Source organism: Opisthorchis viverrini (assembly GCF_000715545.1).
Source record: "Opisthorchis viverrini unplaced genomic scaffold opera_v5_4, whole genome shotgun sequence".
Lineage (NCBI taxonomy): Eukaryota > Metazoa > Platyhelminthes > Trematoda > Opisthorchiida > Opisthorchiidae > Opisthorchis > Opisthorchis viverrini.
The window spans coordinates 2040321-2057425 of record NW_008751660.1 but is presented as its reverse complement, the minus strand read 5'-3'; the positions used below and the strand labels follow the sequence as shown (position 1 = coordinate 2057425).

At 47.3% G+C, this 17105-nt stretch overlaps 1 protein-coding gene across 1 annotated transcript in view; it reads right to left on the bottom strand.

Annotated features, from left to right (window-relative positions):
* Positions 1–15468: 15468 nt before the first annotated feature.
* Positions 15469–17105, bottom strand: part of T265_00436 (hypothetical protein) — a gene marked incomplete at both ends in the record, with an annotated part of 17740 nt that continues 16103 nt past the window's right edge. Inside the window, one exon of the mRNA XM_009164209.1 lies at positions 15469–15698. Coding sequence (XP_009162473.1) covers positions 15469–15698 — 230 coding nt within the window. The remainder of the gene's footprint in view (positions 15699–17105) is intronic.

Here is a 17105-nt window from a genome sequence, read left to right as displayed (position 1 = left end):
GCAAATGGAAGCGAAATCAGGTATCCGGCACCACTGGACGTTGGTTATCTGTCCGAAACAGCTAGCAAAAAGGTAATTTCAAACCACCAACGCGCGCGCACGAAACGCCGTTGGTTCCTGGGTTAGAATGAAAGGCTCAAAAACGCCATGAACGAGAGTTTCAGCTGGGTTTCAGGTGAGTCTTTCGAAAAGCCAAATCTGTTTGCAAATGGGTGTATATCGCTAATTCCGTGCAATTTGGTCTCACACGGAGCTAATTCCGTGCAATTTGGTCTCACGTTGACGGAAACTCGGGGAGTGCGCCTTACTGATGATCCTCAACCAGGGCGGCACGATCGTGGGCAGTCGAAGAATTTTCAGCAACCTCATGAATAGTGTATTACGTTTGTGCATGTATCACGATATCCTGAAAATCGTAACAAGTGAAACATGAGGCTGCCTGGTGCAGCACATTCAGTTGCTTGAAAACACCATAAACGAGAGATTCAGCTGGGTTTCAGGCGATTCTATCGGTGGATGAGGCTCTATGTGTGCTCAGGATGAACGGTTAGCCTATGTTCGACAAAGCCGTCTCATCAAAACATGCTGCCAAGGAAAATTCTAATAAAAATCGTCCAGTTGTGACAATTTCAGTGCCTAGCTGTCACGCCACGCGAAGGAAGCACGAGGGCTGAGATACCGTCAGGTTGCCCAAGCCAGGAGTAGTCGAGATGCTGAGATTGGGATCGGACCACGGACCTTCCGGTCGGAATGTTCGCGCCTTAACCATCGAGCTATCTCGACCTCCATAGACAAGCCTAGTTTGAAACAATGAGAGGTAAATCCAATACATCTCCCGAGGCCACACAAACTGGCTGTTTACGTAGGGTCACTTCTTAAATTAGACCAAGAAACACCACTGTGTACTGCCCTCTCTGAAATAGGACTGCATGATTCAGGCACAATCACAACCGTGTTCGTACTCTTCGTGACACGCTCGGGGTCATTAACTGTCCGAAATTCAAACGCCAACGCTACATGATTGTGCTGTCTAGTCATTTCAACTCTTTGTAAATGTGTCGTTGTCCGAAACAATTGACCATATTTGTGATTCGGTTTTATTATTACTTATTATTATCGTTTATCATTTTATTATTACCTTTAGGACTGTTTTTGTTCCGTGGTTGCAGTTGTGGACAGAAGGATGGAGTACCTGTGAGTTCTCCAATCGGACCATTTTGAGCGATATTTTCGCGAAGAAAAACGAACACGGCGTATCGAATCCATTACCCGAATAGTTACCATTTTGACGGCCCAATGTCGGGGACACTTTTGTTATCCACGGTTGTTACTACAACCGATGCGATTCCGAACACTTCTTACTCGGCACGCTACCATTCATAAACAGTAATGCTTCCGAAACAACCAAATGGTAACTAATGACTTCATTCAGAACACTGCATGCTGTTCAATTGAGGATCTACTTTAACGATGATCGATAGCTGCAGCATCGAGGGTACTCTCTGGTCTCATCCTTCGAAGGTTGACTGAACACTTAGAGAGGCAATTAGGTTAAAACCAAGCTGGGCCAAGTCCTGTAAGAGGACACATCAACGACATTTTCATCCTCCGACAGATTCTGGAACAGCGACACTGCCTCCAGCAACCAACGATGATAGTTTTCCATTACCTGAAAGTTACCTTTGATTTGGACCGTCAGGCACTCTGGCAGTATCCATGAAGCAAAGGTGTTCCTCATAAATTCCTCACCCTCTTTAAGGCACTGTACACCAACTTCCGCAGGCACATGAAGGTCTACGGTAAGATCCCCCTTGATTTCACTACATCTAATGGTATCAAGTGAAGCTGTCCTTTTTCACCCTCTCTCTTCTACTCAACCACTGATGTGGTCGTCGAAGACACTACTAATCTCTGTCTGTGGGGTCGAAATGTCCTCAGGTAATTCGCTGAGATATCGGATATGCATACGACAAAACTCCTGCCGGATCCGACAATGTCATAGTGCAGATATTAAATAATCGAAATAACTCTGCCTAAAGTTTTGGTATGCACTGTAAGGTGCAAAGTGCTGCTGCTAAACTGAGTGGGCTAGAACCCCAAACTCATGCTTGGGGATGAGCTATAATCACTGCACAGCAAGTGCGCAGTTCTTATGTCAGTTTCTTTCGAAAACCACTCGGTGCACTTCACCACCACTGATCCAATGTTCCCATCAGACTCTGGCAATGTCCCGGAAACGTCAGAGCATCCTGAACTACTAGCGTCCAGGTTTGTAACTCATATCACCACAAACGCACCGGGGTACTGTAAACTGGAACCTTGGTAGACAAGTTGATGGAAAGCCTGCGCCATAGATAATGCAGGATGAAAAACAGCTTTAGTCTGCCCAATATCGTCTTCGACTAGAACTCCAGGACCGCCCAGGTAGCCAATTTTTGTTTCAGTCCGCGATTCCCAAAGCACGAGGTTCGGGTTTAGTCCTATCGCCTTGTAGCAACACCTTGGGCTTGTAGCTTTTAGTGGGTTGCGTATCGATGAAATCGGGTATAAAAAGGGCTGGGCTTGATATTTGTGAGCACACACTCTGGGAGCCTTTCTACCTCGTAGGCATCAAATGCTTATCGCAATGGGTGGTGCATGAAACACTTTAAACAAACATGCAGCAATGCGGCCAAGACTTCTCGCTAGGTTTACCGTTCTCCGCCTCCATGTTATGCTGCACCTACTCTGGGGATATATTCCAGCTAGGGCACTTTGACGTGACAGATCACCTGGCGTACAGAACACGTGCAGCCGCACCAACTCATCACCTGGACAAGCAGCATTTGTCGCCACAAATTGCGCATGACTCAGCATTGCGCATTGTTCTTATCATACAATAGACAGTTGCAAGGCTCCACAAGCGTAAGCAACACTGGGCGCATTATCATGTCGCAGACCCTTTTTAACTGGTACGATAAATCTCAACCTCATATATAAGTTGAAGAAGTACCGGTCTTAGCGATTCTAGCACTCAGCCCGTTTGCAGATATCATCTGACGTGAGTCAACTGCCAAGGTGGTTAAATCTGTCCACAATCTCTAATGGTTCCGATGTCATGGGTGGCTTTGTTGGTGCACTCGCCTGATTGCTCTAATGTGTTGTTAATCGCCCTCCAAAATGTTCCGAATACCGAAAAAATAGTCCAGCTGTAGCATCCTTCCGGTGCCTGATTGCCCCGCCAACCGAAGGTTGCACAAGGGCTAGGATACTACCAGGTTGCCTACGCCTACAAAGAGGAAGTCGACAAGCAGAGGTCGGGTTCGAACCACAGACCTTCCATTCAGTAAATTCGCGCTTTAACCACTTGGGTCATCTCGCCCTCCCCCCATATCCCCCGAATACCGAAGCATACGGTGAGACCTGAAATTAACATTTGCGTCATCTTTGTAATGACTTCACCAAAAACAGAGACTTCCTTAGCTTGGTGGTGCATGTAGGTTGGGAAGGAGGTCCAATGTTTCCATTCGCCGCCGCCATTTCCATTTCGTGGATCTTCCTTGTCCACTTCTTCTCCCGTTCAATCCGAAGACTGCGGGACAGGCGTCATTTCTGGAGTTTCGATTAATCGTATCCTAGTCTGGATTGGAATAACTTATACGTCCCGCTCAGGGACATGGATCATTGAGAACTAACTTAAATTTGGCCGTGGTGTTGCCTTGGAATGTACACAGTCAAACGCAGAATTCACAGCATTTCGGATTTCATTTGATTGGCAAGCTCGTTTTGCGTTCGTAAGCTGTCTAGACGGCTGTTGCCAACACACTTATTTGACGACCGGATCTTGCAGGCAGTGAATATCACAATGGTGGATGGTCTTTTTTTAGTCGACAGGAGACGAATTGTAACAGGAACGCGAACTACGTCACGAGCTGACTAGGTGCATGTATACCAAAAGTAGTCAATCATAAACACAAGATCGCCATCTACAGCTAACTGGTATGAGGTCAACCGGATTGGTTACAGTTTCGAGGGAGGCCTGGTTATCGGATGTCCAGGTTTGTGAATAAAGTTTGTTTGTGATAGGCAGATGGCGATTGACGCAGTTATGGGAAGCGGACGTCACTGTCTGTTCTGGGAGCATCCCATCTAGGCATCCAAATCGTCTCAGTCCAGTTCAGTTTATCAGATATAAATTATTTGCCAGGGACATATTGCTTTCAGCTTCTAGTTCCGATAGGCGACGAATGGGAGAGCGTGAAAGATGAAGCCAAGCATTGGAAGTGGCGGATACGCGATAGCTAGGCGATAGCTTTGATGCACTAGCGCCACCGAATACGTGACTGAGCCGTCGGTCAACGTTGTCGACCATTGGTGAGTTTAGTCCCAAATGTCCGCATCCAGAGAGGCGGCAGGTGTCAACCTATCGATCGTTTCCAATCAGTGCAACCCTGGGTGAAAAGAGCTCTGCGAGGCAGATGGTCTTCAAAAATGCAGAGTGCGTGTCCTAGCCAGTGTGCCTGCGCAAGTGTAACCTATGGAGCGTGAATGACTCATCAACCGTGGGAGAGCTCTTTCTTCCTAAGACCATTTGGAGTGCTCCAGCATTGCTAATCCGAGGGTCATACTAAAACCGGTCAATGATTTGGAGACACCGACGGCCCATCACTGATGACGTTCGTATATCCTTTGCGTGTAAACGTCACGTTCCTGGTCCATGAAGCGCTTCATGGACCGCGCGGTATGGATCGCAATGCCACACTGTATGCAGTACAATAAAGTACATTCCAGAAGAAAACAAAAAATGAAGTAGAACTTGTTCCTTGATTTTGCACCTTCATGGTCACCTACCAGATCACACCATAAATTCGGCAGGTACGAAGCCGTTCGTCGGCTAGCAATGGGTGCTGAAGGACCATAGGGTGCAGAAAGCAGTTACACTCAACATTGCATCTTAAATCAATCCAACATATCACAGCACATATTTCTTTGTCGCTTTAAAAAGAAACGGTTATCCGTGGTTGGAAATCAAATTGGGTGCCACGCAAATGAATATAACTGAGTTCCCACACATCAAACGCAACATGCTTTCAGGCCTCCTTTTGACCAGAGCTTAGAAACCTTTCCTCAAATCCGAATTTTATATGCGGGTTGAGAGGCTCAATATTAGCCAGTCAGAAAAACGGAGTGGAATCCAAGCTACACCACTCCCCACGTTCAAATCTCAAACTGCGCGCAGTCAAGGACAGTTCAACTTAAGACGTTCAATTAGTATAATGTGTTTATAATAAGGAAACCACGGATGATAGACTCAGTATGTGTCATTTTTTGTCACGCATTCACGGATTGACGGATTGATGCACGGGATCGAGGCTTGTGTCCAAGTTTCCGGATCGGTTTTGTTCTTGTCATTCAGCGGCTGTCGTTCACCCGAAATTGTGTACCACTGCTCTTTATATTCTCAGCGCGGGGCAGTAGGCTCGCCAGCGCGAGGATTCGCATAAATAGATGTCTAGTAGTGCTTGAATCGGGTTCTAGTGGAAGTCTGTGCAACCGTCGGAGGAAGGTCATTCCACGCAACTACTACCCAAAATGAGAAAAAATTTGCCTCATGAGTGTGTGCGCTCTGAGCTTCAAAATATTCTCACTACATCCCCGCCGTGCTTTTTCTGGGTCAACGATGAGAACCCTATTGGCAAAGCTTTGTTCAAACAGGGCACAAGTAAGAATCAGGTCCCCACGGAGAGGACGACACTCAAGGGGAAGGAGATCAAGCATCGCGAGGCGCATTTCGTAGTCCACGGATTTGAGGCCGGCAGCCGCTAGACACGCTCAATTAGAGTGACGACTTTCGTGCGTCCTGAATAGACACCTTGGTTGGCGTATTCCGGGAGTGGCCTGATGTGGACCCCATTGAGTGTTTGGAAGTCCATGCGAGTGATACTGGAGAAGATGCGTCAAATTCCTTTTGGGCCGATTTCTCGTTATGCAGTGAGCAAGCTTGAGTTGAGTAGAGCCAGATACCCAAATCCTTTTTGACATCTATCCTCATAATGTTTGCTGGTCCTTTCTCACCATGCATAACAAAGGCATTCACTGAGACTCCTCCAAGTGACATATGGACGCACATTTCATCGTTCAGAGGAAGGTGCCAGTCCAACAACCACCGCTTTGCAGCGTCTACATCCTTTTGGGGGGTACTGGCATTGAAACTCCAGGATTTCAAGCCGCCCGCAAAAAGTAGACATGAACTTGCAGGAACATCTGGAAACTCGATGATGTAGATCAGGAACATTAGTGGCCCCAAAAGCAAGCATTGAGGGACCCCAATAAAGACCGGCGCTGGAGGAGAGAAGGTTGGGCCTATCCCCGCTCGAACTGATCTGTCTGACAGGAACGCCGTGATGTAGTAGGAGTTTCCCTTGAATCTCGAAAGACTCGAGTTTGAGGGGCGGCGAGACTTATGGGACCATATCAAATGCTTCTGAGAACTCGAAAAACATGGAATCCAATATGAGTGCCTCGTCGTTGGTTTGGGTTAAGCTGTCCATGAACACGGACATGTTTGTCACGCAAGAACGATTTGTGGGAAATCCGTGTTGAGCTGGAAGTTTCCGGTTGCTGAAGGTAAGGAGATCTCGGATAGCGCGTTTCAGAGTTCGTTCCATGACATCGCACGACACGCTAGTGAGGCTTATGGGCCTGTAGCTTCCAGGCGGTAGTCGGTCACCAATTCTGTAGATTGGCGTGACAAACGCTTCATTCCAGGCAAAGGGAAGGTAACCTCGTCAAGCGACTGACGAAACACCAGGTATAAATGAGTTGCCAGTGTAGACGATGTTTTCTTCAGGACCCTTGGGTGGATCTTGTCGGGCCCCAGCATGCAGAATTGGTTGATCTTGCGCAAGAGTTGACGAATTCCCCGCCGACAAACGCTTCATTCCAGGCAAAGGGAAGGTAACCTCGTCAAGCGACTGACGAAACACCAGGTATAAATGAGTTGCCAGTGTAGACGATGTTTTCTTCAGGACCCTTGGGTGGATCTTGTCGGGCCCCAGCACGCAGAATTGGTTGATCTTGCGCAAGAGTTGACGAATTTCCCCGCCGTGAAGAGCAAATCGGTCGGAGGCTGTTCGTAGTTACGCCTCGACAAGAATGGATCTGACGAGGACGCTAAGGTTGTATATGGACCTACATAGTGTTCTATGTAGACCTCAGATACCGCTGTTGGGTCACTCGCCGGCTCTCCGTTCCTGTCTCTCATGAGGAACGCGGGTGGCTTGTTTCTGAGGCGGTATCTCATACAGTTGAAGAGTACATTTCTTTTTTTCCGAGCGAGGTCCGGAATGGTGGCCCGTTTTCGTATGTTCCATTGGAGGGCTTCTGATTTACAGCGGTTCTGCGTTCTGCGAAATGCCAGACCATCTTCTGTGTTGCCTTTTGGAAAACGTCGGGACCCCTTTTTCAGAGGACGCTGAATTTTTCTGGGCAGCCTGCAGCTCATCCGACTGCGCGCTGGATTTTTTTAGGACGAACACCAGGTCAGCCTCGTGAACTTTCTAGACTATGATCCTGCATAAGTCTTCCACTGAAGCTGGTCCAAGTTAAACTTGTTCAAGAAAGGTGCGTATTCCTGCGAAGTCTGCACGGCATAAGTTTCGAATCCACGTTTGAGGTTTGTTCGCCGGCTATCCGTCCCTAATAGCGGAACATCACACCATTTTGACGTATGCGTCACGTGCAGGAAACGGATACCCTGATTGATCAGAATGGTAGCCAATCCGAGTCAAGCATCTTTGGCTCGAAGCCTCACCCGCTCACTGAGATTCTGGCACGACCTTGTGGAACACTCTGACGACCCCATAAACAGTTGTAATAATTGTCCTTTGTATCCACAGAGGGCTGTGTAGAGCTACCGTGCATCTTGATATAAAATAGCGGGCGGAGCACGAAACCAAGGAACCGATACAGAGTTGCACTACCGTTCAGCAAGACATTACAACTGGTGACACCCCATACCCACTATGTCAATTTCGTAGCATTAACAGAGGCAGTTTGAAGGGGCTCAAATGAAGCTTGTTAAATCTCTGATGCGCAGTATGTCGGTGAACGCGACAAAACCGGTTTAGCAAGATGCTGCTGCCAGCTCGATTACTGAATTCAATTTCGATGCTGAATCAGGGCGAACTATTGGAAGTTGGTTCAAGGACTATGAAGACATGCTGCAAACCTACTTTGCTTAGTCTGATGATGCACAGAAAGTTCGACTGTTGCTGCGGAAACTGGGGACAGCTGAACATGATCGGTTCACTAATTTCATGCTCCCCAAACGCCCTCGTGACCTTGGTTTCACAGATGCTGTCATAATCCCGGCTCAAATATTCGGTGATCAAAGTTCCTTGTTCAATATTTGCCATAGGTGTCTCGGGATTACCAAAAGGGATACTAAGGATTTCATCACCTATGCCGGCGTGGTCAACAGAGAATGTAAGTGCTTTCAATTCAGCTCCACGAACGAGGATTAATTCAAGTGTCTCATCTCCGTGGCTGATCTTCAATCGCGGCATGATGCAGATATTCGGACACACCCACACAAAAGAATTAAACAGGAATCAGAGTCAACGCTCCAGAAACTTACCACCGAATGCCAGCATCTTGTCAATCTCAAGACTGATGCTACAATGATCGGATATTCCAAATTCTCTCAGCCATATATGGTACGCAAAGTAACTTTCAGAACAAAGTCAAACTATAAACAGACTCCAAGAAAACCGCCCACTCCCTGTTGGTTTTTTGAAGAATGGCACTATTCACGCCACTGTCCCTATCGGAACCACAGTTGCGGTAAGTGCCACACTAAGCGCAGGGTCACATAGAAGAATGTTGCAGAGACAACTTCAGGAGCCCACGCAAAATCCGACCCGACAAAATGACGCAGGCAGAGGCCGTGACCGCCACATTCAGGATGAAATCACATGGTCAACGGAAATTCAGCACCTTATGTACCGATGACACACCAGTTCCCCTACAACTGGATACGGGTTCTGATCTCAATCTGATTTCAAAACGGGCCTGGGATGTAATTGGAAGGCCCCCCGTGTAACCCACAAAATGCGCCATTCGTAATGCATCTGACTGAACTGTTCCGCAATACTCAAGGAGATTCAGCTCAACGGTACTTGCTACCTCACGAACGATACAGGCCTTGATCTCTTGGGCCTGGACTGGATTAATGAGCTTCAACGCTTTAAAAAATGCCGTTTGTAACGAAGCAACTGCAAATGGCTCCGATACGTTCACGAGAACACTACTTCTTCACAATTTTGTTGTCGTTCAGTCAAATCAGAGACCAGAGGGAGAATACGCCACGCAGCGGCCATTCAGCTCCTGGCGAATTGCACCGGTAGCCCTCGCACTTCAGTCCGTTTTGGTGAATCCTGCCAGACGCTTGCGACGTTTTTCCCACTGCCCGAACACTTCAGTTTACAGTCCAAGGCACATGCGGATCGTTCTAGCGCTATAGAGAAAGCCACAAAGGGGGTGGCAGAGGGAACGCCGCAACAGTTACACAGAGAGCAGTCATCGATTCGAGTGGATGGGGAATGCTCTCCACACTGGACGCAGGGTCGAATGCTATGTCAAACGCGAGGCACAAATCAGATCACAATCACGGCCAGGTCAAGGAAACCAACTTCATACAACAGCGGCTCCGTAAGAGGACCTGGTCGCATGAGACACCGAGCAGCGGTGACATGCCTCTCAAGTGGAGGGTTCCAGATCCAAGTTCGGCATGCTCGCAGCCCCAAGGACGGACGGAAATGCACAGCAACTCCATGAGTCGTCACAGTGGAGTCCAAAGCAACAGTCGGTTGAACAGCCTTCTCAAGGGCGAGGCCAGCCGTCCCCGATAACCGAACATAGCATCATTTTGACGTATGTGTCACATGCAGGACACGGACCAAGCGAAGGCATGGTCTGACTGGTCAGACGCAGCCAATCCGAGTCGAGCATCATTGATTCGACGCTTCTCGCCCCCTCACGGAGATTCTGGCTCGACCTTGTGGAACACTGACTACCCCATAAACAGTTGTAATAATTTTCCCTTGCCGTGTAGAACTACCATGGCTCTTGATATACCATAGTGGCCGGAGCGGGAAGCCAAGAAATCAATACGGAGGTGCACTAACGTTCAGCGAGCCACAGCGAGGTTGGAGATTTCTGGCCCAACAGCGGATGAAATCAAAGGACACCACATTGTGGTTGCCATGTCCCAGCGGAGCGCTCATTATTACCTGATCATCGTGATGACCGAATCCAGAGGGAATGGTAATTGGCCCGCGCGGTATCTGGTGAGTGCAACCACATGTTGAGTAAGCGCTCCGTTGAACGACTTTGATCAGCGCTGCTGCAAAAGTCCGCTTGATCCGGCGCACTTGAGCTCCATTCCAGAGGCATTGGAGTGTTGAAGTCACCAACTAGCAGGAGCTGAGTGAAGTGGTAGCTGGACGGGAGTTGCTGAAGGGTTCATACTAGGAATGACTCATCTTCAGGTGGACTCCGGGGCAACGGTTTACCACACCGAGACTGAGATAATCAGACCCGGGCAGCGAGATTTGGATCCACACTGCATCGCAAAGAGGTGCAGGAGTAGTACCGGAGAGGACAATCGGGATATGCAAGGCTGCAAGTAAGTACAAATCAACCCCACCAGCCCTCCCTCGTTTCGAGTCAGCTCGGAAAACAGAGTACCCGTTTATTAAGATCTCCGCGTCAGAGATATCTGGTGTGAGCCAGGTCTCTGTGAGTGCGATTATGGACGACTGTTCCAGGCAAACTGACTGTTTGATATCACGACGTTTGTTGGAAAGGCCGAAGAAGTTTGCGGACAGGTGGTACAACACTGTCTCTGTTGCCTCCGAAGGTGAAGAGTCGAGAGTTGGGTGACCAGGGTGGCTTGCAGACTTTAATTGTGCGTCGGGTTTGAGTCCAAGGATTCAAAGGGGCCTCTGATGCATACTCGTCTGCTTCCTTCTTGTCGGTTTTGAGGAATGCTTCTCATCTGCAAGATTATTTCGCCCCAAGGAAGCCCGGTTCGCTCAAGCCTTTAGCTTTGGAGGACGGAGTTTTTCCCTGAGGGCGAAAATTTCGGCCGTTCCTCCTTGAGGCTCTTTCAGCACCGCCTTTTGAAAGACCAGACTTGCCGTTGCTCAAAGATGTGGGTTAACTTTCGTCTTTCCGGTTTCTTGGACGTTTTGGTGCGGTTTGACCGGAAAGGTGTATCGCCATGACCCTGAGCGCTGGGTGGCGGCACCAAGAAGTAATTCTACTGGAGGCGGTCAAATGAGGCTCGTTTTCGCACAGGATTCCATCTTGAAGCCAGTGAGCAGTCTTCTGATTTGGCGATTCTTACGTGGCTTGTTTGGCTGCAGCCGCCTTCTTTCATGTTTGTGTGGACACCCGTTCCACCAGTGGTTAGCGTGACCAACCGGATTTTCGTAGGATTTTCCGGTGCGCTGTGGTTACGGTTGTGGCTTTGGATGTCGGCGCCCTTGGCGACGAATCTGTCTGCAACCAAAGAGGCCATTTTTGACAGAATGGAGCTGGAGATTAGCAGTTTCGCATTCTCAGTGGGCGTACGGTTGTTGCGACATTCCCCAATGTCGGGGTCAAAGTCTGTAGTGGATTTGTCGGTGGGTTTCGCTGTCCATCCCCGTACATTCCCCAATGTCGGGGTCAAAGTCTGTGGTGGATTTGTCGGTGGGTTTCGCTGTCTGTCCCCGTAAATCGGACTCAGTCCAGTCCAGAAGCTGTGACTTTGATGAGGAGTTCACTGCTGCACCTTTGTCGTCTGTTACGGAAAAAGCACTGATAGCCCTGCGTACTTTGGGGGCTGCTTTCACGCGAGGCTCGTTCCCCAGAACATCACTGCTTTTGGTGGATTGCATTGGTGGTCTCCGGACCTGACCTCCGGAGACGCGGCAGGTTCCGTCGGCATGCTATCTGGAGCACAAGGGGTTACGAATACAATCGGTTTGGCCCATGGGCTTGGGGTTGGCTGAACCGGCGCCAAGCAGAAGCCTGCTTCGCGCGTATCCTCAAGAAACGCTGTGGCTCAGCTTTCTCCCCTGTAGAGGGTGATTCTCAGATAGAGACCTGATCGCTGGGTAGGCATTTTGAATGCTGCCAGCCAGCTCCAAGATTTTCTGTACGGCAGATGGGGGGAATGGTGACCAGCAGCCCAAGCATTTGCTTTTTTCCCTGGTGATCAGGCTTAGAGAGGATACTACCAAGGAGCGACTGTGCCAGCTTCGTAAGGGTGATTTTTCTGGAGAATGACCCCCAGGTTAACATTCTGCTCTCTCCTAAGCGCCTGTCCACTAGAGACGTCGTGGCGGTCTTTACTGCCGCATCAGGAAGCTGGATGACTTTCCTCGTGGACAGTGGGCCCGAGATGGATAGCGCGGGATACTCGTTCAGTGAAGAAAGTTCTTTATTAATTTTCGTCAATTTCGCTGCGTCCTTTGTGTTTGCATCCTTTAGCGCTTTAGAAAGAGGCTACAGTTTTGCGTCGAATATCCCGATCAAAGCGGAACACTCATACCGGTCTCTGATTCCGCAATGGAGATTGGGTTTCGTTTTTGGTGGCTCTCTTCTTAACTGCGATATGCATTGCACCCTTAATGTAAAGGCAGATGGCGCAGAGAAACGGGTCGTGATAGTTAGCTAGTTGACTTACCTTTTTGCCCCGTAAACCCGTGCACTTGAACTGTCACTAGGCCTTGCGGGTGCATTGTATACCGCGTCTTACGCAGCCATTTTGCGATCTATCGATGGCTGCAGGGGGCAGTATTTGTTCATCGATGCCATGGTTGAGACTGGATGAAAATTAGGAACCGAGAACAAAATAACAAGGGTTATCGCATTATTGTTATGCTAGAGTGATAAAACTCAACAATGACTCGTGCATACTCTGTGAATAGACTGAACAGCGAAATTTTTTCATAAATTTGCACGAGGGAAAAAATAAACCGATTTCGAACGTACCACGCGTTTTTTCCTAACCGATTGCCCAAGTATCCTCCTTGAAATAAACGGAACATAGATGACCTAGAAAAGTTTACTCGACACAGGAGTGCACATTCCCAGGTGTGGTGCACAGTCACACCATTACGGTCATGCGTCGTCACCTGCGACGCGGTAGAGTTTGCCATGCATACCTAGTGTTATAATGGAAGTAAAATAAAGGTACAAAAACGCCACACCGCTGAGCGTTCCTAAAATGGGACTGGTTTATCAATAATGACCAAGTTTTTAAGGTTACTTCTTTATAATGAAGAGTCTCTACGTTTGTTGAATTTTTCTGCAGGTTAGCTACCTGGATGATTTGTTAAACCGAGGTAATCTTGAAGGTCATCAATAACAACTGGTTGGGAGAAGAGTGCATATTATAATAAGATATCGCGGATCGCTCCAAAAAGTGAATAACTCAATATGGACAAATGTTGCAGGTAGTTCTGTTTCTGAAATAATTTCTCGAACATTCTAGAGTCTACATTGTGCTTTTAGACGCAAAGTATACGTCAGTGTCACTGTTGCAATGAATTTCTGCCAAGCACATCCTGTTTGAGTGGAGGAACACCGAAATCTGTTATCTGAGACCGCGAGAATTGCAATTTCGAGTTATTAGCGCAGTTATCTCATTCATTTTTTCGGATGGCTTCTGCAAGGTTTGAAGAACATAAGCCTTGCAGATGATGAGATATATATGTCGTCAGGGAAATATTTCCCTGTAGGTCAAGTCCTGTGATAAATTGCAACAGAGTTCTTCGTTGTAACTGACAAAATATGTCAGTACGATTATGCTGATCATGGCGGACAGTTGAATGAACCCACATAACCGAAATGGGCCTAGGGATCTGCGGAGCCTAATCATTGTGGACATAGCGGACTCAACTTCATCTAGACCAGGAAATGTCAAGGGACCAACTAGGACAGGAGGAAAAATTTTGAGCGTTGTGATTAGTACATATACCCTGGTCTTCTTGATGCGTAGTGTTCAGTGAGCTTTGACGTCCTGAAATCAGAGGATTAGTTAGTTTATCAAAATATCACTATGAAGCTGACAGATGGCAAACCGGGAACAATACTTACTTTGTTAAGTAAGCATCTCGGTGGAGACAATCTCTTAGATCCGTTCTCTCACGATTCGTATTACGCCATTTTCCGTAACTGACGCCGACTGAGTAATGGGTCGTAAGAAATTCGAGACTTACCTAAAATGCATGAGGACTCGTTGGAGAACATACTCCATTTGATAGCCTCCACATGCGTCACTAAATCACCAATTTCCCCCTCTTCGAACTGGCGCTGTGCAACATCGGTACTACTACTATGGTATTAACCCACGGTTGCCGATTAGCTCCTCTATGGAACAGAAAATGCAGACGCACACTGACTTCAGGGACGTATTATCCTGGGATTCTGTGCTTCGACCCAAGTCTATATCATAGTTTGCCTTTTTGAACCGTTTAGCAGGCCCACCCATGCACTTTTTCAACAGGCCGGGTGCTGAGAAAAAGCTCAACTAATTCACATGCGAATTCACTTCTAGAGAAGCCTGAAGATCGCCCCCGCACAGCGGGCAGGGTTCATCATCACAGCAGTTGACACGACCTGTTTCACATCAGCGTTGCTGTTACTAGTCGACAGGTCAGAAAGCACTAAAAAAATCCAACTATGTGTCCCTGGACCACCATCATAATTGAGGAGCTGAATCCTCGACTACCGACAGCAGGTTCCCAGTTGCGCCTTCAAGCCGCAGCATTTGCCCCTGAGCGATCCACTGCCTGGTGATGGTGGTGGTTTTTCTGGTTTTAAGCGCCTGCAGTTTATCCGCCACCCGGTTTAGTTGTTTATGCAGGCCATCGAATATTGGTGACGGTGGCCTGAGAAAAATTATAAGGGATATTCCCGGGCCCGGTTGGTTGTAATCGGACAACTAACGTTGGTGGATGGGAAATAAACATGGAAAACCATCTGTGCATTATATTTCCTACTACTTGGAACAGTCTGGTCTCTGAATACGGAGAACAGATGAAAACATGTAAGCCGAATCGCCCGGTAGAGAGGGCGTGTGTATTTTCAGCACAGGTATCAGCCGTCTGGGAGTAATTGGAAGTTTTCACACAAAAACCTACAAACTATTCAACTTGGATTGGCCTCACCGTGTTAGTTCTAACAAACATACTGCCAAACACAATGCAGCCTTGTGGTTGCTGCCCCAAGTGCCTGAAAACGGGGAATGACGTGTACGCAGTCACTCTACAGACAAAATTGATCTCCGGGATTTACCTTTGGTCACATTTATACCACATGCGCATCCCCACATGAGCCATTCAGAGTGCTATGACAGCTTCTATATGACATATTTCAGTGTCTAATTGGTGTACCGGCTTTTTCAGGTGACCATTGACTTTCTACAGATGACCGTTAGTTACGTTGACAAAATGGATAATTCCGGATTGTGTGTGCACCGCCAATTTGTGGATGGTGTACAGCCAGTGCGCTGTGTGGCAAGAAACGAATCATGGGTCGGTACGGCGCAGCAACTGCGGGTTTTGTCGGAATTTGTGCGTTAGTATTGTGAATTAGGTAAACTTGCTGTACGATATTGTCCAGTGGAGCCGTACAGTGTAGTAAATGTCGGCTGTTCGCAGTGTCTATAACCAAAGAATTAAATAATACGTGCATGCTTACTGATAGCTCTGTGAGTGTGAAAATGGTACAACATGAAGTCGAAGCCAAACGCAAATCTGGTCGACCGCGTTTGTGCGGCCAATCCATGCATGACACTATGACGCCATTATTAATTCCAGTGAGTAGTATGGGCTCTCACATTTGCACGAACACTCATGAGTTTGGGAGTCAGAACCACTTTACTGAGGCACTTCCCGAAAATGACATAGGGTCAGTGGTTTTGCTTTTTATAAAAAAATAACAAAATTGCCAGTTAGACTGAGGGATATCTGAGAAACTTCGTTGAGTGAATGTTCATTTCATTTGAGGATTTTTCAGTCATGTATCCCACATTGTATCCGAAGTCTGCAGTAATTCTGATCAATACTAATTCACAGCTAGTGAACGAATACCAAATAATTTCAAGTTTGTCGATGCCATGCATGGCGACTAGTTTGTTGAGGTAAATAGTGGGTACCAAACGCCATGTTGAGAAATGCAGGCACAAATCATTTGGTACGCAAGCAGAGTTCGTAAATAAATGGAAGAATTATCAAGCCTGAGCCCAATGCTCCTCCTTTATTATGGGCTCTTTAGAACGACTGTGAGAGAACGAGAATAGCACTGCTCAATCGAAAGTGACCTGAATAGGAATTCTAGGAATTTCGCAACCACCCTCAACTAGTTAGCTGTCAGCTTGTGCTCACTTTTTACAGTGGGCCATGAAATTGTTCCAAATGACTCAAATTCTCTCCCACAACAATTATACATTTGTCCTTTCAAATAAAAAGCTCCCTGTAAATATGTTTCTTTTTTCGGCAGATCTCTAGTGACTTTGTTAATTTTACCTCAAAGTGAGTCTTAGGAAAAATGTCCATATGGAATCACCAGAGAAGCAACTGGGATGCTTCCATTGTAACCTTGACGCTTGTCCGTTCAATGGATATCCATCAACACAGATGATTTTGAAATTAGGTTTAATCCATATTTGCACGAAACGCTCCCTCCCAGGTAGCATATACAGTCAGGACAAATCAGTGAAGGCTTTTTAGCCTGGTGTTGACATTTGGGGTCGACGATTGGGTAAAGAAGAGCAGCTTTAGTTTCTCATTTGAAAACATCAATTTGGTGGCTATCGTTTATTTTTAGGGAATCTGGGATTCCTCTGTCACCCTCATTTCTCATGGAACTGTTACAAATGAGCCAAACATTTGGTAGGTGATTGCGTTGTGCCAAACTTCCGTGAGTGTGTTCTTGTGTAAGTTCATGCTACTTACGTTTATGAGTAATCAAAGTGATATGATAAATCATTAGCCATTCACCGGTTTCGCTCACTGGCCTCTTACCAATGCGAGGATGTACGGTGAAAAGGCATACTGCTAACACACTGA